Raw genomic sequence first — 21619 nt, forward strand, 5'->3', positions numbered from 1 at the left:
CATGCCATCATGCCATCATGACGAATGTGATTCGCCGGGGCCACGCAGCGTAATCTTAGGCAAGATTTAAATGTACATCGATTTTGTAAGATGGAGTTGAATGAGACGAGATCAACAGGAGCATGACGAAGCGTTAGTGGGTGTTTGTCCAGCTTTGATCCTATTGCTCCTTGTGCGGTTGGATACCACGCCTGCTCATACATCAGCTCTCTGCTGGGAACATCAGAAACGAGCGAGATACCAGATTCTGCAGCGTTGAGATCAAGGGCTCCACCTGTGAAGAAGAAATCATGGTCAAAACCATGAGAAGATATGCAAAAAGAAGGGATACTTTGAATGTTTTCGTAAATCTTTCGAGCAGTTCTGAGGAATGCTTCTTCGACATTCTAAGATAGCGTGTTAAATAGGAAACAGACAAGGTCAAGGATGGACCTGTCCAGTCTTGGCAGATGCCTCCAGGTAGATGAGACCATTGTCCTTTCGTTGGATGGTGAGACGATTCAGCTCGCAAAGTTGCACCTTACCTTGGCAAAAGCGTCTGCCTCTTCGAACGAAACCTGTAGTGAGCATCAGTGTTTCTGTCGGGAACCTGTAACAGCCTTTGATGCTTACCTCGCGCTGCTTGGCCATGTCAAGCTTGTTTCCAATGAGCATCATCACCGTGCTGGAAATACAAATTGAGCGAGCTAGAAGAAACCATGGCTGTTCACCTAGGGTTCGTATGGTTGCGAGCGTCGGTGAGCCAGGTGGCTAAATGATTGAATGAACTTCTTGTCGTTATATCGTAGACCATGATCGCACCAGCAGCTCCGCGATAGTAACTGTGAACCAACAGCCCGTTAGAGCACTAGGTGCCTTGGAAGGAAAATTTACCTCCTTGTCACAGCACGGAATCGCTCTTGTCCCGCCGTGTCCCATATCTGCAGTTTGATAACCTGCAGGTTGGTACGCATAAGACTGAAGTCCAAACAAGCATAGTCTAAGCACCTTCCCGTTCACTTCACACACTCGAGTTCCAAATTCGATTCCAATCGTGTGGGGCTGCAGGAGCATCGTGATTCACGTACAATGAGTCAAGATTTTTTCTAGACCTGGTCTTCAGGAAAGCGTTTTTCAGTGAATTGCTGCAAAAGGCAGGATTTCCCAACTCCCATATCCCCTGAAAGACAGAATTCAGATAGCCGATCACAAAAACTTGCTAAGTGCACCAATGATGATGTACTTGAAAATATATTCGAACTGACTCATTTTCGCGTATAAGCTATTCTCCTTCAATGAGCCTGCAGTATGTTAGTTTCAGATAGACCCTGTCAGAGCATTGCAAAACTCCAGAATCCCCAAAATTCTTGTCTGAGATCCATTAAATTTTCACTATGCAACTTTTGGCAGATGCTTCTTGTCACCCTCTCACCTTCCCTGAATACAATCATTCATCTCAAACATCTCTTGTTCTTCACTTTTAACATTTATCTTCCCTTATGCTTCTTCCTTCTCGAATGTTTTTCTAGTTTTTCATATTTGCTCTCCGCTGACCTGAAACAATTTCGTATCGTTGCATTCTCTGCCCCTTCTTGAAGTGATCTCCAAGCATTGCCACCTAGTTTCTCGCATCTTCTCACTCGTTCTCTTCACCATCTTGTACTCTGCGCATCTTCCTTGTCTTCTCCTCCCCTGCATCTGCGCTACTCCTGATTCCCTCCATCCTCTCCTGCCATCGCACCGCTTTGATTCGTTTTAGAGGACCCCCCCACCCCTCATTCCTCACCCCTCACCTCGAGCTAGGCCCTATACCACCCTACCACCCCACCCTGTTGATTATCCACCCTTGTAAATTCGATTGAACCACGGGTGCAAGGCCTACCCAAGGGTACCCCCTTGAGTGAGCAGAACTATTATGATCACCCCACCCACTGTGGACACAAAACTTGACCCACCCACACTCTGCACCCTACCCCCCTATGTGGAGACTACTACTATCACATCGATACCGATATCACCCCTTCTTCGTCCTTCCTTTACCACCCCCCTTTGATCACCCCACCCCATGCTGCAACCAGATCTATACCCCTTCCCCAATGTGGTCCACATCCCCACTTCGACCCACTGCACTAGCGCCCTCACAAGTCCGGGCCGGCCACCGGGCAATGCAATCGCTGAAGGGTTATGAGCCTCCCGGGGTATCACCCCACCCTGGTCGAGCCCCTTTGACCATTCCCCAATCACCCTTGTGATTCCCATGATCTTCGTGGGAAATGAACCGGTAGGATTTGACAATGGGGTGGTCAAAGGAAATTGGGGTAGTAAGTGTTAGGGGTAGTAGCTTATAGCAGGAAGGGGTCTTCTTACCCGAAAGCCACTAGAAAAGGGTAGGTGGGTGTTGCTTTAGCCGAGTGGGGTGGGGTAGGGTGGGGGACGACATGGCGGTTATTCTGTGTAGCTGCAGAGGGGTAGCATGGCGAGGAATGGACGCAAGAGAAGGGAGAAAGCGCCGCCATGTGAAATAGTTACGAGAACAAAGGAAACTATGAAGAATGGAAGAGGATTTCCATGGAAGAGGAGAAAGGGAAGGGAAAAGAAGTGTGATCCTGCGATGGCTCTGACGAATGCGTTGCTTCAGGATCCCTGGCAACTCAACACTCAAAAAGATTTTGAGTCTGCAGCGTTTTCAAAGTTTGGATTGACCAGTTGTTTGTGTTTGAGGGATGAGATTCATTCTGCTGCTTGAGAACGACTGAGGATTTACCTACTTGCCCTCAAGAACTGATTTCAACCAGTCTCCGATCATGACAATACTGACAACTGACGCTCCTTCTTTTCACAATCTGTTTGCATGGGAGGATATAGCTCTGAGCATCCTTGCTCTGCTGGAGTCTAAGAGCATTGTTGCATTCAAGTGCACGTGCAAAGCTTTCTGTCGCTCGACGTTCATAGAGCCAGCAGTGAAGATGCGGGTGGAGAACATAGTTTCTTCACTCACCGCATCTCAATCGCGCCAAGAACATTCTCCGCGGTACGACCTCATGAATCACGTGAAGCTGCTGCCCAACGAGACATGGCAAGAGTTCCTCCCGGTCATCGAGAGCTACTCGGAACCGTTGGAAGCGAAGAAGTTCGTCAGCGTGAGGTCTGATCCCGCCATTGGCGCTTCTGTGGTCTACGAGCCTCTCATGCTGACGTGTTTACAGCACGGGAAAGTCTCAGACGGGACATACAGTCCTGGTGACGAGCGAAGGAGAGGTCTGGAGCTTCGGGTCAGACGGGTGGGACGGGCGGCTCGGGCATGGCGATAGGAGAGGTCGGGTGTTCCCCCATCGGGTGTTGGGACTGCCGAAGATGAAGACGGTGAGGATCTTGTGCGAGAGCAGTTCGAGGAGGCTGACGAGCAGCAGGTGGCGTGCGGTGGGATGGCGAGGAGCGCCCTGAACAGCGGCAAGTGCGACCCAGCCATGAACCCGGACGTGTTTTCAGGAGCTCTGAGCTCAAACCACCTGCATTTCACTCCCCGGGGGGTAAACCTCGCTGTCCTCCATGCTGGTTTCTGTGTCGGCGTCTCCTGTGCAGGAGAAGTCTTCGTGTGGGGTGACGGAGCACATGGCTGCCTCGGGCTCGGCCACCTCGCGGCGTGCTTCACTCCTCGTCCTGTTCCTGCTCTTGCCGGGACGCCAGTGCTGGAAGTAGCGGCAGGAGGAGCGCACTGTGTGCTCGTGACAAGGGAGAACGTGGTGATGGCGTGGGGGCTGGGAAAGTTCGGGCAGCTAGGAACAGGTTCACGATCGAGGCAGATGTTGCCGGTGGAGGTCACGGCGCTGAGGAGGAAGAACATCATCGGGGTAGCAGCAGCCGGTAGCTTCAGCGGTTTTGTGTCAGAGGATGGGTCCTTGTACATGTGCGGGTGCGGATGGGACGGGCAGCTCGGGCTCGGGGACCGTGAGGGGAGCATGTACCCGGAGAGAGTGACCGTGTGGAAGAGGACGAGTTTCCTAGACGTACTTGATGAGGATGAGGAGACTGTTGAAGGAGGAGAAGAGAGAGAGGGAGGAGTGGCAGAGAGAGGAGGAGGAGGAGGAGGAGGAAGGACAAATCTCATTCCGCACGTCAAGAAGCTGAGCTGTGGGTCAGCGGACGTTCTCTCATCAGCAAACTCGTTGAGCAGGTGAGAAGAAACAAAACTGTACCCTTCCCCTTCTCCTTTCTCCTTCACTTTCCTCTCTCCCTCCTTACCCAACTCTATCTACGCACACACCTCCACTCGCCTTCTCCTTCTCTTGTCCCCTTCTCTATCCCCTTTCGGTTCCCCTCTTTTCCCATTCCAATCTCCGACCTCTTCAACCTTCTTCTCCTCTCCACCTTCCCTCCCTTCCTCACTCCGTCCTGTGCTCTCTTTTCAAATCTCGATTTCCCGATCTATCATTCTCTCCTGCTCCCCTCGCTCTGCTCTGCTGATGCTTTCGATAGCACGGGCTTCTCCGCCGCCATTGATGAGGAAGGATTCTTATGGACGTGGGGAGAAGGACGGTTCGGTCAACTAGGACACGGCGATGATCGGGGGAGGCTGACTCCTCACCTGGTAGGAGGAGGGAAAGGAGGAGGACAGAGGAGGGGAGGGTGGGCAACGAGATGGGAGGAGGAGAGTGAGAAGGGGGAAGCAGAGGATGCGGAGTCGACGACTTACAAGTTCATCAGGTCGAGTCGCTCTGTGGGCTGCGAGTGAAGGATGTTTCAGCAGGAGGGAGGAGCCTGACGGTAGTGACGGAGGCAGGGGCCGTGCACACGAGCGGGGCAGGGTTCGAGGGTCAGCTGGGGAGGGGAGAGCAGGCAAGGCTGTCCTCTAGGTTCGAGCAGGTCGATGAGGCGCTGTTCGGTCGTTTCGTCCTCTCCGTCTCCTCTGCGCTCGGCCATGTCGTCGCGCTGACAAGGAGCGGAGAGATGTTCTCGTGGGGAGGGAAGTCCTTCGGCTACAGTGGCCTGTATGAGTTTGTTGATGCGAGGAGGGGAGCTGATGAGGCGAGGACGGGAGGAGGAGGACGGGAGGAGGAGGAGGAGCAGAGCACTTCCAGCGGATTCTGTAGCAGGTGGTTGCGAGCTAAAGGAACGACGGAGCCAGAGCGGTTGCATGCTCTACCTCCTGCCCTGCATGTCGGAGAAGCTCTGTGGGCCCGCGGGAGTCAGTCGAGCAGCTACGAGAGGGTGACGGAGTGGGCGGCGAGCAAGAGCAAGCTTCCTCCTCGGTTCCACCTGCCATCGTTGGACCCTGTCAGCGAGACCGGAGCAGGAGGAGCAGGAGGAGCAGGAGGAGCAGGAGGAGCAGGAGGGGGGAGGGGAGGGGGAGGGGGAGGAAGACGCGCGGACGCCGAGCAAGATGCCAGCAGGGGCATGAGGAGGACTGAACCTTCTCATGCTCGTGCGGAGATACAGCGAGATACCCTGGATGGGAGAGGAGAAAGTGACCACCCTCCTACAAGGCTCCGACAGCAGCAGCAGCAGCAGCAGCAGCAGCAGCAGCAGCAGCAGCAGCAGCAGCAGCAGCAGCAGCAGCAGCAGGCTGGTCCCCCCCCGCTCGCTCTCCCTCTCCCTCTCCCTCTCCCTCTTCCTCGGCGGGTCGGCCTGATAGCAGGAGGAGGAAGTATCCCTGCCCCCCTGCTAAGGAGTCGGCTTCTTGCCCCAAGGAGGAGCCCGAGCCCGGGACCCGTCGCTGAGCAGCACGGAGGAACGCAAGGAGGGAGACAGGAAGGGAGGATTCCTCCTTCCCGCCGACTGAAGCTCATGTCCTCCTCTCATCCTGTAAGTGCCTCTCGATTCCTCTCACTTGCTCTTCCCTCCTCTCTCACACCCCTTCCCTCCTCCCCCTTCCTCCTCCTCCTCCTCCTCCTCGTTCCCCCACTCCTCGATCCCTCCCTCCCCCTTCCTCCTCCTCCTCCTCCTCGTTCCTCCGCTCCTCCTTCCCCCTTCTCCCTCCTACTTCCTCCTCCTCGGGCCCTAACATAATTGCAGAGCCTGCGGTGGTCTGAGCGAGTGGTACAGGAGGGCTTGCACGGATCAGTGGGGCTGATGACGAGAGGAGGCGGGCAGGTGGAAGGGAAGGTGCTGCGACGGGTCTTGCGGGGGCAGATGCCATGGCTGTACGACATTCTTCGTCCTGCAGCTGTGCGATGCCCTTGAGACTGACAGAAGTCGAGGATGAGGAGACTTGAGATGTTGTTCTTGTAGATGTTGTTGTGTCTTTACAAATCCTGTCACTGTGACGACGATGTTGGCTGCTCTCCCATGGGATATCCTCCTCCTCCATGCCCCCGCCCATCTACTCCCTCCCTCCCTCCTCCCCCTTCTCCTCCCCTCATCTGCTCATCTGCTTCAACTTCAGCCTCTCTTTCAGCTGCTGGTTCTCCTGGGATAGGACCTCCGCACGCATCCTCATATCGCTGTTCTGCGATCATTCGAAATCACATATCCTCCTTCTCCTCTCCTCCTCCTCCTCTCCTCCTCCTCTCTTCTCCTCCTCTCTTCTCCTCCTCGCTCCTCCTCCTCGCTCCTCCTCCTCGCTCCTCCTCCTCTCTCCTCCTCCTTCTCTCTCCTCTTCCTTCTCTGTCCTCCTCCTTCCTCCTCGTCCTCCTCCTCGCTCCTCCTTCTCGCTCTTCCTCCTCCCTCACCTCAATCTGCAACTCCATCACCAGTCTGTCCTTCTCCTCCAGCTGCTGCCGCAAGATCCTTGCAGCACTTTCCAACCTCTTCTTCTCGATGAGCAGTTCCTCAGTCACATTCATCAAAGTCTTGTTCTTCTGCACGAAAACATACGTCACACGCAACCCTCCTCTCCTCTCCTCTCCTCTCCTCTCCTCTCCTCTCCTCTCCTCTCCTCTCCTCTCCTCTCCTCTCCTCTCCTCTCCTCTCCTCTCCTCTCCTCTCTCACTTGGTTCATCGACTTGATCAGCTTGTAAAGATCATTGCACTCCGTCTCCTTCTTGTCTTCCTCTCCATGCTCCCTCCACCCCTCGAAACTTCCCAGCCTGCTCATCGTCAGGAGCACAACCATCCCATCCTGCTACTGGCACCTCCCACCAACCCTGCGACTCTGCGACGAACGTCCCTCTTCCTCCAAGCTCTTGTTGCACTTTCCCCCTGTGCTTTCAAGGATAATTTTTGACAATTCCAACGAATCCGAAGCAGAGCAAGGCAGCTCTCCGCTATCGTCCAGCCCACCTGACCGGCAGGCATGAGATTCAACCCTCGCGGTTTCCTCCTGCTCCTGCTCCTGCTCCTGCTCCTGCTCCTGCTCCTGCTCCTGCTCCTGCTTCTCCATCTTTCTCCTCCTCCTCTCTCCTCCTCCTCCTCCTCCTCCTCCTCCTTATCCTCCTCCTCTATCCTCCTCCTCCTCCTCCTCCTCCTCCTACCTTTCTTGGATCCTCGACTGCTACGAAACAGAGCTCCGACGGGTCGAGCTTGCGGTCGTTGCCGAGGCTCTTCACAGCTGCTATCATCCAGCGGTACGTACCTTCCTCCTCTTCCCATGGAGGTCTTGCGAGAGAAACAAGCTCGATGGTCCCTGAACTCTCTGCTGCATCGGTCGCTCCTCTGCCCCTCCATCCGAATCATCCTCTCCCTCCACCTCCTCTAGTTCCTCTCGACTTCATCTCCCCCTCCCCTGCTTCCTCCTCCCTTCATATCCTCCCGTTGCTACCGGTCCTGGACGCCCTTTTTTAAGGCCTTAATTGCAAGTTTGGAGGGAAGGAGGGAGGGAGGGCGGGGGAAGGATGAGGGGAGGGGAGGAGATGGGAGGGGGGAGAGGGAAGGTGAGGGAGTAGGAGGAGATGGAGAGGGAAGGTGGGTCTGGAAGGAAAGGGAGGGAGGAGGGAGGAGGAGCGACCGGGAGGAGAGAGGCAGGGAGTGGACGAGAAAGGAGTGAAGGAGAAAAGGAGTGGAGGAGGCAAGGAGTGGAGGAGAAAGGGGAAATCCTCAAGATAGATCACCATGGAGGGGGAAGATTGAGTATGAGCTACAAGTAGCAGGCAGGACTTGAGAAAAGTCTTAGTATATTTCCATCTCCTCGTTTCACTATGAATCACAAGAATAAATGACAGGATGTCTCATCTAACATGCTAACAGCTCTGAGAAATCGCCAGGATCGATCCTTCATGGCAGCGCCAACAACTTGAGTCCTCCTGTCTTCTCATCCTTGCCGGATTGCCTCGTAGATTCTCCTCGAAAGGGAGGGGTATCTACCGTACGACTTGACCCCAAGGTGAAGGGGTTTCTCCTCCTCCTCTTCAGCATCGAGAGCTTTGATCATCTCCGGCATGTTCGGCTGTTGGCATTTGCTACAGCTGCAGCCTCCTCCAGAATGGGCAGAACCATTCTGGTACTGCAGTGCCATCAGGATTGACAAGGAGGAGGAGGGAAAGAGAGCGGGGGGGAGGTGTGGGAAGTGCAGGAGCAGGAGCAGGAGCAGGAGCAGGAGCAGGAGCAGGAGCAGGAGCAGGAGCAGGGAGGAGAAGGAGGTAGAGGAAGAAAAGCTGACCTGGCCCATGACAGATCGGATGAGGATCGAGTTCATCATCCTTCGATAAGCGGCTTCAGGGTCTTCATCGAGATTAGCTGATGACGTCGCCGCTGCCCCAGGGAGCACCGCCGCTAGCAGCTCTTCCCCCAACTTTGCGCCTCCCTTCTTTTTCTTGTTCGTCTTGCTCTTCAACTTCTCCTTCAGCTTCAGCTTCAGCTGCTCCTTCTCCCTGAGCTCCTTCTCTCGCATCTCCCTCTCTTTCTCCTTCTCGATCCTCAGCTTCTCCTTCTTCTCTCGCTCCTTCCTCTCTCTTTCCATCTTCATTCTCCTCTCCTCCCTGCGCTGATCCTCGGCCTCGTCGTATCCGGGCTTCAAGTTACAGCCACTGAATGCATATTCCCTAGTCTTGAATCCTCCCAGTCGCAAGATGTAGCAATCCCCCAGCGTCTTCTTGTTCCGCCCACCGAACATCACCATCTCCGATCCTGCTTCAATCGGCGCCATGAAGGATTCTTGACGAGGACAAGGCTCCTGTCCTTCCATCTCGATCTGCTTCCACGTCTGGTCGTAGATGTTCACGGCAACAACATCGTTGGTAAGTTTCGATGTCGGCCCTCCTCCGAAGCACAAGATCTGCGGCCCGACCTGCACGGCATTGTGCAGGCGGCCAAGGGAGTACATCGGGATGAAACCTCGCATGTCAAGCTCCGACCACGTTGGAATGCTTTTAGACAAGTCGAGGATGTGAACGTCCTGTAGCTCTCTACCGACTGAGTTGTAATCATGCAGATTGTGACAGTGACAACCCCCGATGATGACAAGTTTGGTCTTGTCAAGCCCGCACAGAGTCGCTGAATGTCCGTAGCGAGGAATGGGAGGAGTGCCCAAGGTGGAGACTTGTTTCCAGTGCCAAGTGTGCGGGTAGTCGCCGGGATTGGAAGAGGATGAGGCTGCGAGCTTGAGCTCGACGCTCTCCAGGGTGTTGAGAGGAACTCCGTCAGAAAGTCCTCCGAACATCAGCACTCGTGGTGCCCCTGTCTTCTTGTTGGGGAAGTAGGTGGCAGAGTGAAAGGCTCTTGGAGTGCCCTTTTCTTGGAAGGCCGAGGTCAAGTTGGGATGCACCCACCTGTACCGATTGATCAGTCAAGGAGAAATTAGAACAGCTCGACATCACTCCATCATGGGCCCGTCCTCTGATGAGTCGTTGTCTGAGCATGAGAATGTTATAGGGAGAACCTTTCGAAAGTGAATTATTCACCGTTGTTTTGGTCGAGAAGCAAAAGGTTGAATTGATTGCAGGGTTTTGGCATTCCAAAGCAACCAACCCCGCCAAAAAGGAGGAATACAGTCCCTGGAGCGTCAAGTTTCAGAGAGGGCGAGGAAGGCTGAGACAGATCAACCGAGCCCCGGGTGCTCGAAGGGAGTGATGGATGTGGCAAAGGCTGGGAGTGGCGGCATGCCGGCAGGATGGATGCTCAGCCACTTCAGCCCGTGTGTGGTCTTGTTCTGCAGACATCAAGGGTGACAAGGATGAAAGAACATTCACAGGAAGCTACGTTCTTGGTCTCGGATTGTCGGACCATCATGTACAGGTCTGATTGAACGAAATCCTCTGTCGTCCAACCACTGCACTTCCGTCAAACTCTAAGAGCCTCCTCGGAACTATTGACGGCTGACCTGAACATGAGCGCTGCACTCTGCCCCTTGTACATGAAGGAAGCTGATGAAGTCCCGAACCTTGAGGCAGATTAGCGCATGTTTCGATCAGCCATGGAGACTAACCTTCCAAGAACTTGTTCTCCTCCAATATCGACGACCTTCATTGGAATAAGACATCTTCAAACGTGATGGATACCAATTCATTCACCTTTTTCCAAGAGGGTTCGATCAGCAGGTTTCTCCTCAGGTACCATAAATATTTGAGGCGGGCGTCGCTGAGGAAAAGGTCAAACTAATGATAAGAAAGCTCGTTTCCCTTACTTGCGTCTTCCCTCTGGAAGAACAGTGGCGTAGTATCCCTCGTATGGTCGGATGTCGCGATTGTATGCGGCCCTGCTTTGATCTCACAAACACTTTGATATCACCCATGACAACTTACTGCCAGATACTTCCGCTCTGGGCACTGTCGTTGAGAAAGTTCCTCCATCTTGCGTATCGACATCAGAACAAGCATCACTTGCAAAACCGTACAAACCCTTTGCAGACGCCTGCCAGGAGGGCCAAGTGCTTTCCGGAGATGTATGGTGCAATTAGAGGGAGGAGGACATGATCGGTGCTACGATCCGAGTCCTGATGGAGAGGCTCCATGCCTACAGTCAGTAAACCGTCAGAATCAGAAGGCTCAGATTGTTGGTAATTCAAGAATCAAGTCTTCTCGTCGAGGAATCAAGTGTTTTTTCAACCATTCAGGCAACGATCAGAGATCTCATCATCATCCTCACTCGTTCATCTTCTCTTCCCTCCCTCCCGTCCGCCCTCCCTCCCTCCCTCCCTCCCTCCCTCCCTCCCTCCCTCCCTCCTCCCTCTTCCGAAAACTTTCTACTTTCCCGCCAATAGGAGGCGCCACTCCAATGCCTTATAGATGCCTTATAGATGCCTTATACATGCCTTGTGCCTTATAGATGCCTTATACATGCCTTATAGATGCCTTATACATGCCTTATACATGCCTTATACATGCCTTATAGATGCCTTATGCCTTATACATGCCTTATACATGCCTTATAGATGCCTTATAGATGCCTTGTGTCTAGATAGATGCCTTATACATGCCTTATACATGCCTTGTAGTTGCCTTCAGTTCTCGATGCCTCACTGTCACTAGATGCCTCTTTCTGAGATGCCTCCTGTCATAGATGCCTTATACATGCCTTATAGATGCCTTCATCTAGATGCCTTCTAGATGCCTTGTAAATGCCTTATACATGCCTTATAGATGCCTTCTATGCCTTATAGATGCCTTATAGATGCCTTCATCTAGATGCCTTCTAGATGCCTTGTAAATGCCTTATACATGCCTTATAGATGCCTTCTTTGCCTTATAGATGCCTTATAGATGCCTTCATCTAGATGCCTTCTAGATGCCTTATACATGCCTTGTAGATGCCTTCTACATCCCTTATACATGCCCAGAAAGTCTTGAGTCGAGAATCGCAATGAGCTGCAAGAATGAGAGTAATGCCATGATATATAGCACATAGACATCGGATTTATTGATGATTACAACCTCTGCTTCAACTCACACTCATTAACAACTCTCACTGCGACATACACTTCACGGTGTACAACATGGGTATGAGGGTGAGGAGGACCATGAGAAATGATGCTCTGAGATTGTTCCCTTCAGCAATGCAGTAGCTGTAAGCGCAAATCTTGTTTGTGTTCAAATTGTTCATGACGTTGTCGACCTGTGTTGTGCTCACTTCGCATAGGTCTGAAAGCGACACGCGCATGTAGCTGCAACAGATCGGGAGCACCGCATAGCTCGATGTAAGACGGCCGTTTGTATAGGTGCAGTCGCTATCCTGGTTACAGGGTATGATCTCTTGTCCAGGTGCGAGCTCTGACAGCATGTTCATGTCGAACATCTGGTTAAAAGTCCAGTATGAACAGAGCGAGGCACATGTGATTCCGAGCTTTGCCTGGTTGAGAGCTGTAAGTTGAGCAAGCAGATCTCGCCCAAATATCCTTGTGCACCTGACTTGCGTTGCCGAAGCGCTTCTTGCAGACTATCTTATCGATGAAAGAACGGCACGAGGGATCTGATGTCATGGCAGCAACTTTGTTGCCGATGTTAGTCAAGTTCGTCATCATTGAGGCCTGCTTTGACAAGAATGTGCAACTTGACATCGTTGTTTCGATGCTACATGCTCCTGCCATGTACAAGAGAAAAAAACTTAGACCACCAATCAGAATGTTCGAAAGCAAGAAAGGTAACTTGTTTGCAAAAGAAAAAAAAACGCTAACAAGAAAATCACCTGCTTTTGCCTTGAACTTGTAGGAGACGCAAATTGGGTTGTCGACTGAAGAAACGAGAGATGGGAGGGCGATAAAGAGCAGGGCAGTGAGGAGGGCAGGAAGGAGGGAGGCAGGTGTATTCATTGTCGCTCGTTTGCTAGCCATCTTCATGACATTTCCCCCAACGGCATGCAGGTCCCCCAACCTGCTTATATATAATTTATCACATTATAAAGTCGTTATGTATAACATGGGCAAACTTCTTGTTACGTCAATGTCGATAAATAACCCACTGTGAATTTGAACCGGTTATAGTATTGATTCTCGTTATTTGAACAAGTTTTGAAACATTACCAACAATTTATGTCCGAAAAATATAACAGCCGAACTTTAAGGAGTTAACACTCCCGACTGGTGACTTCTTGCGCCCGACATGGAGGAAGACGGCGGCAACGTAGCGGATGACGCTGCGATGGCGGCGATGGAAGCGGAGAAGACCCAGAATTCAGACAACGTCATGATGCACAACTTGTCAGAAGCCCAAACGATGGAGCAGATACCAACAGAGAAGGTTATGTACATTGCCAAGGCAGAAGCGAAAGTGTGCCCAACTGATGCCATTCAAAACCCCACTGACACCATGGAAAACCCCACTGTTGAAGAACGAAATCATGTACAAGTTGGGGCGTTGTGGAAGGAGTATAGCCTGTCACATACCTCCCTGCTCGTGGGTCTGATCCTTGCAAACTTGGGCCTGATTCTATATGCTCACATTGGGGTGTCTGGTGTCATCTTCACTAGTTTCAACTTGGCAGGAGCTCCAGGAACAACAGCTGCGCCATCTTCAACTCCAACTCCAGTATCAGGAACACCCTTGGATCAGTGCACGGCCCAGGACCTTTTGATTTGGCATGGAAACAGCACTGCAAACAGAACACTTTACAACACTGCTTTGTTGAAATGTGGCACTGATTGTTTCGGCACAGATCCGACTTGCATCAAAACTTGCATGGTGAAAACTTATGGATACAGTTCAGCCTGTGCTTCTTGTTTCAGTGTTACTCCTCAATGCACCTTGTCAGGATGCTCCACATGCATATCAAATCAAAAAGGATGCGAATGCGTTGACTGTGTGAATCTGAAATGTGCCCCAACACTTGAGGCATGTCTTGGGATGGGCGCCGTCAATCTTTCTGCTTGCACTCGGCAGCCACCAAAGCAAGAGGCGCCTCCGCCACTCTCCAGCATTTCAACCTTGTATCCTGCTTACGACATTGGATTCGGCCCGAGCGTGAAAGACGCATACAACTCAGGAGCAAGGGGTATTGCAGCCATCATTGTGATCTTCTCCGGAGCGTGGCCATATCTGAAGATCATAATCATGCTGACATTGTGGTTTGCCCCGCTTGCAAATCGATTTCGCTACATCGCTTTGAAGTTTCTCGTTCGAGCAAGTAAACTCACCCTGGTGGACGTGTATGCTGTCATAGTGATCATGGCGGGTGTCAACATTTACACCTCCGTCGCGGGACAACCTGTGCTGATCAAAACCGAAACGAGAGGATCTATTTATTCCTTTCTCATATCCTCACTTCTACAACTTTCCCTCGAGAACTGGATGATGTACCTTCATAACCAGAAGAGCGAGGACAACACAGATCTGAATACAAAGAAAGTCTTGGATTCTCTCCTCATCCAAAAGGACATTTGCAGCTTGATCGTGAAATGCCAAGAGAAATTTTACGAGGTTTCAAACATTGGGGTAATCATCGTGTTCCTGATCACTTGTGCTTCACTGGGATTATTGATTGCTGGAATGGCCTTGCCGATCATTTCCTTTCGGACGGTAGGTTTGGCTGCAACCGGGGATTACAACGCTGACTACCGGAATTTGACTCTGTTCAACCTAGGGGAACATTCGCTTTCTGCTATCGTGATGTACAAGCATGCAGAACCGTCTGGTGCGCGATTCCTGGTCACATTCTATTACATCCTGGGGATCGCCTTGCCACTTGGAAGTGCATTCTTGACTGGCGTGTCGTTCATCTACTTCCTTTGTTTCAGAGTTTCCATGAAGATGAGAAAGGGGCTCTACCGCGGAATCTCCATGACATTCTCATACAGCTCCATCGAAGTTCTCTTGCTCGCAACTGTCGTGGTCATGCAGAAATATGACGATTTGATCGAGAAAGCAGTTGGTTCAAGCGCAACGAATTTCTGTGCTGGCAAGACAGGGAACGAATGCTTTGGGATTCAGGGTCACGCCGAGGTTGGTGCTAGCTTGCTTATTTTGTTTGGCTTCATTCTCCTCTGGATTCTTCAATGGATTTTCGCCTTCATGTTAAGTCACCTCAGGCTTCCAGACTCGTATGCCGTGTTGCAAGTATCCCCTGACATGCTGACGGTGATCCGGCCGTTGATTCGTGAGGTTGCAAGCCTCAGGCTTGCCGCGAGTCCGGCGTCCGAGGCCAATGCGTGATTGAAGTTGCACTGATCAGAAGTACTAGTACTATTCAAGATTAATAAAGACCATCAGGGTGTCCGATATCCGATACCGGGGTGATACGGTCCTCAGTCCGATGGCATTGAGCAGCCGCCGCCAAGTGTGCCGCCACAGGCAGTGAAACTTGCGGGTGAACGCGAATGGTCCTGTGCGCAGTTAAGTGAAGGTATCAGTTAGGTTTGGGGACAGCAGTCGGCAGGATGAGGGTTGGTTCTCACTGTCTTTTCTCTTCTCGCCGTATGGCCTGTGCGACAGTGTCAAGGGTAAAGCCTCCTCTAAGTGACTCTCCTGATCACTGAGTCAGTCACCGCCCTCGTACTGATTTTTGACCTAGCTTCACTGTGTGATTCAGTGAGGGCCGGGCTTGACGCCACGGTGACCTGGCCGGCCCGGGCAGGCCGGGCTCACTGACGCAGGCCCTAGGCTCGGACTCCGGGAGGTTACGACCAGGACAGCCCGGGCCGGACCTATTGATCGGATCATCAAACTATGCAGGGTCTGATTATCCCAATTTGGCCATGAAGGTAGAGGCCAAAGCTGCGAGATTTCATAAATGATTCATTAAGTTCAAAGAGCCTAGTTTGATCCAAGTCGAGATTGGGTGGCGAGCTCGCAACCAACCACACTTGCAAAGCTCATCAATAGAGGAAGCGCGTCGAGACATGTACTCGTGCAGAGTAGCTGAATGAGAAGCTGAGATGACAAGCTACGTGTCTTTCCTGACACCTTTTCCTCCCCTCTTGTTCTTGTGAAGTCTCTCTCACCGACATCTGATCGCTCCTTCATCTACTCTCGTTCGAGTTTGTTCGGCATTGCTACAGAGATTCTGCTTCGGATCATGAGCGCGGCCGTTGCAGCGGCCATGGTCGCATCGGCATCAAACTCTTCAAGTTTGTCTCCATCAGCATCGAAGCAGCACTACTCAGCCAGCAACGAATGGTCTGATGCTCGGATTGCAGCCTTTGTGATTGTTCTCTTCTTCCTCGTCTGCAGCTCGTTGAGCTGGATGAGATTGGGCCATCCAGTTGCCATGATCCTCCAAGAGATCATGAGGCAGAGAGAAGCCGAGGCGGTTCAGGTCGAGCAGACCGAGGCCTTCAAGTGGGACCATGACCACCCGCTCACGAAGCTAGCGGAGCTCAGTATCTCCGACGGCAGCTCAGACATGACACGGGTTGAGACCTCGGCGCCGCAAACTGTCGAAGCTGGAGTGAAGATCGAACCCATTCCAGAGTTTTCCGCGCTCACAGCTTCCAGTAGCAGCGGAGCAGACAGCGCCGAGGGTCGGACGTCAAGACTTTGCAGTATACAGAAGGAAGTTCAAGAGATGGATGCGACTCTTGCGGACATACAGAACATAAAATCTGCGATTCAAGACACGGCTGTCAAGCTCAACATCATAGAATCAAAACTTCAAAGTCTTCAGGACGATCAAGGTGAGAAAGTTGAGGGCGAGGGTGCCGAGGAGGGCTGAACAGTACAGGCTGGTGAAGCTTGAGCCTGCCTCATGAATATCTTGTAAATTCTGAAGGAAGAGAGCTGCACGTAGGGTACAACTGACAACTAAGGTGTATAAAGTCTTTTATGATAAAACTCAGAGAAAAATGATTCCCGCAAACACGGATTCAAGCCCCAGATGTCTTAAACGTCGAGCATGCAATTGTTTGCATAGAGATTTTCTTCAAGTTACCTAATCTTATCATTACATGCAAGAACAAAATTGATCCCCAAGCTCATGTGCCAAAGCATAAATTGCAACAATTCCCCGTTTCGCTTCTATTCCAAATGCCCATTTCGGTTAGTTTGGTGCTTGAAACCCATTATCTTGCTTCATATTGTACAGCACGTTTCAGACGGGTCTTGTACAAAATACGATGCCCACATTTACGACAACGAATTGCGTCATCACGACCGATGTCTGTTGTCTCACCACATATTCCGCACCTGAATCACGGCGGTTAATCATAACAATCCAAAGGGAGAGAAGCGATATGAACGAAAGCACAATAAAGCACAAATTTTGTGAATAGAGAGAAAACAATATCGATGATGATTGAGAAAGAGAACAGAGGGCTCAGATTGCTCAAAGGTACACATCACAAAACATCGCACGTGCGTGCGACAGGCAAGCAGCTACGCGTTGGTCTCGGAAACAAGTATGGGCAAACACTAAAGAAAAGTTCAAAGGAAGCATTCACACGGGAGCAAGATGATCGGGTAGATGCTTCAGATGTGCATGCGCTTCACTCGTCTTTACATGTAGGTCGGTCGCTCCGGTCGTTCGAAGGTTCCTTCCATTGCCCGCGCTCCTGCTCGGAGCTATGGAGCTTTCGTTTTAATAGTAACGGTTGTGAGAAATGTAACGGCCCGGCGACCGAGTTCGGAGGCCCGGCGGCCCGGCCGTTCGCCGTACCGGTGACCGTACGGTCTGTAATTTCATGATGCCGCCGTTCGATGTGCGACAGTGCAAATCTCAGGCGAAGTTCCGAGTCTGCAGCCGCCCCGCGGTTCCGAGTTCGATCACCGCCCGGCCGGACACGGCGCGGCCCGGCCGGTGACAGGGAGTCAGCCGGACTCCCGGCGGGCGGCGCTGGGGAACTTGCCGGTGCGAAGTTTCGGGGAAAGTTTGGGGAAAAGTTTCGCACGTGTCGCCAGCATGGTGGAGAGCAGGAAGGAGCATGCGAGCTGGGCGTTCTTCGCAGCAGGAGCAGGGGCAGGAGTCGTTGAAGCTGTAGCAGTACATCCTCTGGACATGGTGAGACAGCATGCGATCCCTGATGCTGACTGTGCAGCCCGTAAATTCTCTTTCGTGCCTGCCGAACCAGCTGAATCGTGTCCTTTGTTGCAGATCAAAACGAGGCATCAGCTCAACACAGTGAAGAACGAGAACTCCTTTCGAACAGCAGTCCTCCTGATCAAAGAAGGAGGAGTCCCCAGGCTCTATCGCGGGCTAACTCCAGAGATCGTGGGCATGATCCCGAAGAGCTCGGCCATGTACGCGGGATACGACATGTCTCGGCTCCTGCTCGCGAAGACTCCGCTGGGAGACTCTTCGCTCTCCGTCTTCCTCGCAGGATGCATGAGCGGGATCCCAGAAGCCATCGCCACCACTCCCTTCCAGGTGGTGAAGATCCGTTTGCAAGCGCGCGAGAACATCGCAAAGTTCTCGGGGCCGGTGGATTGTGCTGTGCAGACATGGAGGCTGCAGGGGGCGAGGGGCCTCTTGACAGGTCTGGAGACGACGATATGGCGGAACTCGATCTGGAACTCGATCTACTTCTACAGCATGCACGAGATGAAGAAGCAGTTCACCCCACCTGAGCACCAGCACCAGCAGGTCATGCAGAACCTTTTCCTTGGCTTCGTCGCTGGCTTCATGGCAACGGCAGCCGATGCACCCTTCGACACTGTCAAGAGCAGGATACAAGTGTGCATGCTTGTGTATGCTGCTCCTCTCCCTCATCTGACTGCAGGCGCCACTTCCCTCTTCCTCCTCCTTCGTCGAGAGGCCCAAGACGTTCAAGATGCTGTCTGACATCATCCGCCAAGAAGGCTTGCTTGCTTGCTACAAGGGGTTCCCGCCAAAAGCAGTGCGCATGGCGTTGGGAGGTGAGCAGGAATGGAAAGGGGGAGAAGGAAGGGGAAGAAAGGAAGGGAGGGAAGGGAAGAGGAGGGGAGGGGAAGGGAGGGGGGGGGGACTGTGATGAGCGATTTGAGGAGGAAACTTGGTGGTGACAGAAGTATGCAGGAGCTGTGGCGATCGCAGCTTATGAAGTTTGTCTGGATGTCTTGCTAAAGTTTTCACGAAGATGAGGATCATGCACTTGATGCTGGAGAACGATGGCAAGGGAATGGATGGATGTAGGAAAGGAGGGATGTAGGAAAGGAGGGAGGGAGGGAGGGAGGGAGGGAGGGGGGGAAAGAGCATGGTAATGCTGCTACTGCTGCTGAGAAGGAGGAGGAGAAGGAGGAGGAGGGGGAGAACAAGGAGGAGGAGGAGGAGACAAATAAGCAAGAGGAGGCGACAACGGGACAACGACGAGGAGTTGAAGAACAAAACGAGTCGAGAGTTGGTCGTCAATGTTGAGATTTTAACAAAGTGAACAAGAAGAATCTTGTTGGCATGTCCATGTTGCTCAGATGCCGTCGACCTCCTTGGAGAGAAAAGCATACAGCTCATTGATTTTGATGCGACGCTGAGAGCCAAGTTAGTAGTTGGGACAGGAGGAGGAGGAGGAGGAGGAGGAGGAGGAGGACGAGCAGGAGAGGACAGGAACGCGCTTCGAAGGAAATGGAGGCGGGAGAACGGAGGAAGAGATGCTCGTTGGAAGAGGAGAGGCACTGAGAGGAAGGAGGGGGAGCATGCTGCTACTTGCTCCGTGCTGTCTCGCTCGCGGATGGTGACGGTATCGTCCTCCAAGCTGTCGAAGTCAACGGTGACGCAGAATGGCGTTCCAACCTGTCAACATGTGAGGGGACGAAGAGAGGAGAGTGGAGAGGAGAGGAGAGGAGAGGAGAGGAGAGGAGAGGAGAGGAGAGGAGAGGAGAGGAGAGGAGAGGAGAGGAGAGGAGAGGAGAGGAGAGGAGAGGAGAGGAGAGGAGAGGAGAGGAGAGGAGAGGAGAGGAGAGGAGAGGAGAGGAGAGGAGAGGAGAGGAGAGGAGAGGAGAGGAGAGGAGAGGAGAGGAGAGGAGAGGGAACATGAGAGGGGACAGGACAGGAGAAGGAGAGGAGAGGAGGGGAGAGAAGGGAGAGGGAAGGGGGGGGGAGAGAGACAAGAAGTAGGAGAGAATGGCTGAAAGTGGGGAAGGGAGAGGGAAGGGGGGGGGAGAGAGAGGGTGAGCAGAGGAGAGCACGGGAGATTTCTGGGCTCACCTCATCCATTCTCCTGTATCTTCTGCCAATCGCCCCTGACGTTTCGTAGACAACGTTGTAGCGCATTTGAAGCTTCTCGTAAATTTCTCTGTTGAGAGAGGAGAGGAGGAGACAGGGAGGAGGATAGGGGGGAAAAGAGAAGACAAGGGAAAGGAGGAGAAGAAAAGAGGTAAAGAAAGGAGCAGAAGTGCGGAGGGGAGAAGCCGAGGACAAGGAGGAGACAAGGAGGAGACAAGGAGGAGAAAAGGCGAGGAGGGGAGAGGCAGAGAAAACTTCAGTACCAGTCACAACAGCGAGAGCACAAATGCAAGACGATCCAGGGAGTGTCGAGTATGAGGGAACACAAACATGTCACAGCCTGACGAATCTCACCTCGCCTTGGAGACGATCTCAGGTTTGTTCTTGACCAGAGGAAAGACGGCGCACTTGATGGGAGCGATGGAGGGTGGAATCGAAGAACGCTCCTCTTCTCTCCTCCCACGATGTCTTCGTCGAATGCTGAGCAGACGAGAGCCAGGAAGAGCCTGAGGAGGAGAGTGTAAGGGGGAGAGCGAGAGGAGGAGAGCGAGAAGAAGAGAGGAGCAAGGAAAGGAGGGAAAATCGGAGGAAGGGGCAAGACGGAGGGAAGATGAGAGGGCAGAGGGGGGAGGAGAATGAGAGAGGAGGGGAGGAGCTGATACGGGGGGCGGGGGGAGGGAAGGCAAGTCAGTTCCTCGACTTGCCTGTCAACTCCGATGGAGGGTTCGATCACATGGGGGATGTACTTCCTCTTCGTCTCCTCGCACGTGTACTCCACCTTCTTGCTGCATCCTTCACCGTTAGCCCCGGTCGCTTCTCTCCCCAGCTCCTCTCACCCAGACCCCTCGGCCATGTGCCTTGAGATCGAAGTCTCCGCGCGCCGCAACTCCGAGGAGCTCAGAGCGGCCGAAGGGAAACTTGAAGGCGATGTCTGCGAGGAAAGCTCAGCTCCTCCTCTCCTCTCCGCCCCGTTCCTCTCAGTTCCGCTCTCCCTTCCCCTCCTTCTCCTCCCTCTCCATTCCTTCCATCATTCCCCTCTGCACTGCTCTGCTCTGCTCTGCTCTCACCTGTACATGCACGAGCATAGTGCGCCAGCTTCTCCTTTGCGTGAACGTCAAGGTCGATCAGTTCCTCCTTCACTCCGATAGACAGCAGCCAATTCCAGCAGTTGTCAATCCATTCCCTGACCCTCGTCAGAACCCTCCTCCTCCTCCTCCTCCTCCTCCTCCTCCTCCTCCTCCCTCCTCCTCCTCCTCCCTCCTCCCTTCTCCTCGTGCTCCCTTCCTGCTCCTACTCCCTGCTCCTCCTGCTCCTCCTCCCTTTCTCTTCTCCTCCTTTCTCGCATCGCGTGCTCACTTGTGAAAGGTGGGCCAGGCGTCATCGTCGGGAGGGATGAAATACTCGATCTCCATCTGCTCGAACTCGCGCGAGCGGAAGATGAAGTTGCGAGGAGTGATTTCATTGCTGCAGACAGACGTGAGAAGAGCAGAGATGAGGAGGAAGCAGTTGATAGCACAACGTGATCACGGGGAGGAGGAGACATGAGGAGAAAGCATTTAGAGACTTTCTGTGAAGGGCTTGTGAACTCACCGAAAAGCTTTTCCAACCTGAGCGATACCGAAAGGAACTTTAGTCCTTGCAGTCTGCTGCACATTCTTGAAGTTGACGAAAATGCCTTGAGCCTGAGATTGGCGATAAGAGAAATTACACGAAAATGCAGAGAAGAGATAAAATGGCGAAGAAGGGGGGAAGGGAGATGGGATAGAAGGGCAGA

At 52.8% G+C, this 21619-nt stretch overlaps 9 protein-coding genes across 9 annotated transcripts in view; 4 read left to right on the forward strand and 5 right to left on the reverse strand.

Moving 5' to 3' along the window:
* Nucleotides 1–51: 51 nt before the first annotated feature.
* GUITHDRAFT_94864 (hypothetical protein) lies at nt 52–1418 on the reverse strand. The gene is made up of 11 exons (XM_005831725.1): nt 1209–1418; nt 1092–1159; nt 988–1041; nt 874–935; nt 711–821; nt 613–664; nt 525–557; nt 433–477; nt 332–386; nt 242–274; nt 52–191 (listed from the first exon to the last, which is right to left on the reverse strand). Exons 1-11 carry the CDS (start codon nt 1246–1248, stop codon nt 112–114), a joined length of 633 nt encoding a protein of 210 aa, XP_005831782.1. The 5' UTR covers nt 1249–1418; the 3' UTR covers nt 52–111.
* A 1789-nt stretch (nt 1419–3207) lies between these two features.
* Nucleotides 3208–4941, forward strand: GUITHDRAFT_53747 (hypothetical protein; the record flags this gene model as incomplete). Its single annotated transcript, XM_005831726.1, has 3 exons — nt 3208–3295; nt 3589–3953; nt 4684–4941. Coding segments are annotated over 3 exons (711 nt in total), but the record flags the coding sequence as incomplete, so codon positions are not given.
* A 370-nt stretch (nt 4942–5311) lies between these two features.
* Nucleotides 5312–6241, reverse strand: GUITHDRAFT_152867 (hypothetical protein). The gene is made up of 2 exons (XM_005831727.1): nt 5921–6241; nt 5312–5862 (listed from the first exon to the last, which is right to left on the reverse strand). The coding sequence occupies exons 1-2, from the start codon at nt 6113–6115 to the stop codon at nt 5803–5805; spliced, it is 255 nt and encodes an 84-aa protein (XP_005831784.1). The 5' UTR covers nt 6116–6241; the 3' UTR covers nt 5312–5802.
* A 1923-nt stretch (nt 6242–8164) lies between these two features.
* Nucleotides 8165–10801, reverse strand: GUITHDRAFT_139430 (hypothetical protein; the record flags this gene model as incomplete). The annotated part of the gene is made up of 8 exons (XM_005831728.1): nt 8165–8356; nt 8513–9620; nt 10172–10231; nt 10277–10311; nt 10362–10428; nt 10475–10546; nt 10593–10640; nt 10680–10801. 8 exons carry the CDS (start codon nt 10799–10801, stop codon nt 8165–8167), a joined length of 1704 nt encoding a protein of 567 aa, XP_005831785.1.
* An 883-nt stretch (nt 10802–11684) lies between these two features.
* Nucleotides 11685–12658, reverse strand: GUITHDRAFT_163451 (hypothetical protein). The gene is made up of 3 exons (XM_005831729.1): nt 12472–12658; nt 12191–12366; nt 11685–12135 (listed from the first exon to the last, which is right to left on the reverse strand). Exons 1-3 carry the CDS (start codon nt 12620–12622, stop codon nt 11752–11754), a joined length of 711 nt encoding a protein of 236 aa, XP_005831786.1. The 5' UTR covers nt 12623–12658; the 3' UTR covers nt 11685–11751.
* Nucleotides 12659–12884: 226 nt separating this feature from the next.
* On the forward strand, nt 12885–14930 carry GUITHDRAFT_139432 (hypothetical protein; the record flags this gene model as incomplete). Its single annotated transcript, XM_005831730.1, has 1 exon — nt 12885–14930. The coding sequence occupies one exon, from the start codon at nt 12885–12887 to the stop codon at nt 14928–14930; it is 2046 nt and encodes a 681-aa protein (XP_005831787.1).
* An 862-nt stretch (nt 14931–15792) lies between these two features.
* GUITHDRAFT_139433 (hypothetical protein) lies at nt 15793–16428 on the forward strand (the record flags this gene model as incomplete). The annotated part of the gene is made up of 1 exon (XM_005831731.1): nt 15793–16428. The coding sequence occupies one exon, from the start codon at nt 15793–15795 to the stop codon at nt 16426–16428; it is 636 nt and encodes a 211-aa protein (XP_005831788.1).
* Nucleotides 16429–17649: 1221 nt separating this feature from the next.
* On the forward strand, nt 17650–18562 carry GUITHDRAFT_58369 (hypothetical protein; the record flags this gene model as incomplete). Its single annotated transcript, XM_005831732.1, has 3 exons — nt 17650–17709; nt 17803–18381; nt 18428–18562. Coding segments are annotated over 3 exons (774 nt in total), but the record flags the coding sequence as incomplete, so codon positions are not given.
* A 528-nt stretch (nt 18563–19090) lies between these two features.
* GUITHDRAFT_163452 (hypothetical protein) overlaps nt 19091–21619 on the reverse strand; it is a gene marked incomplete at its 3' end in the record, with an annotated part of 6685 nt that continues 4156 nt past the window's right edge. Inside the window, exons 13-20 of the mRNA XM_005831733.1 lie at nt 21436–21527; nt 21202–21309; nt 20913–21028; nt 20682–20776; nt 20200–20351; nt 19828–19915; nt 19327–19413; nt 19091–19150 (exon numbers count right to left, since the gene is read on the reverse strand). Coding sequence (XP_005831790.1) covers nt 19091–19150; nt 19327–19413; nt 19828–19915; nt 20200–20351; nt 20682–20776; nt 20913–21028; nt 21202–21309; nt 21436–21527 — 798 coding nt within the window. The remainder of the gene's footprint in view (nt 19151–19326; nt 19414–19827; nt 19916–20199; nt 20352–20681; nt 20777–20912; nt 21029–21201; nt 21310–21435; nt 21528–21619) is intronic.

The sequence above is a fragment of the Guillardia theta genome, assembly GCF_000315625.1.
Source record: "Guillardia theta CCMP2712 unplaced genomic scaffold GUITHscaffold_38, whole genome shotgun sequence".
NCBI classification, from domain to species: Eukaryota; class Cryptophyceae; order Pyrenomonadales; family Geminigeraceae; genus Guillardia; species Guillardia theta.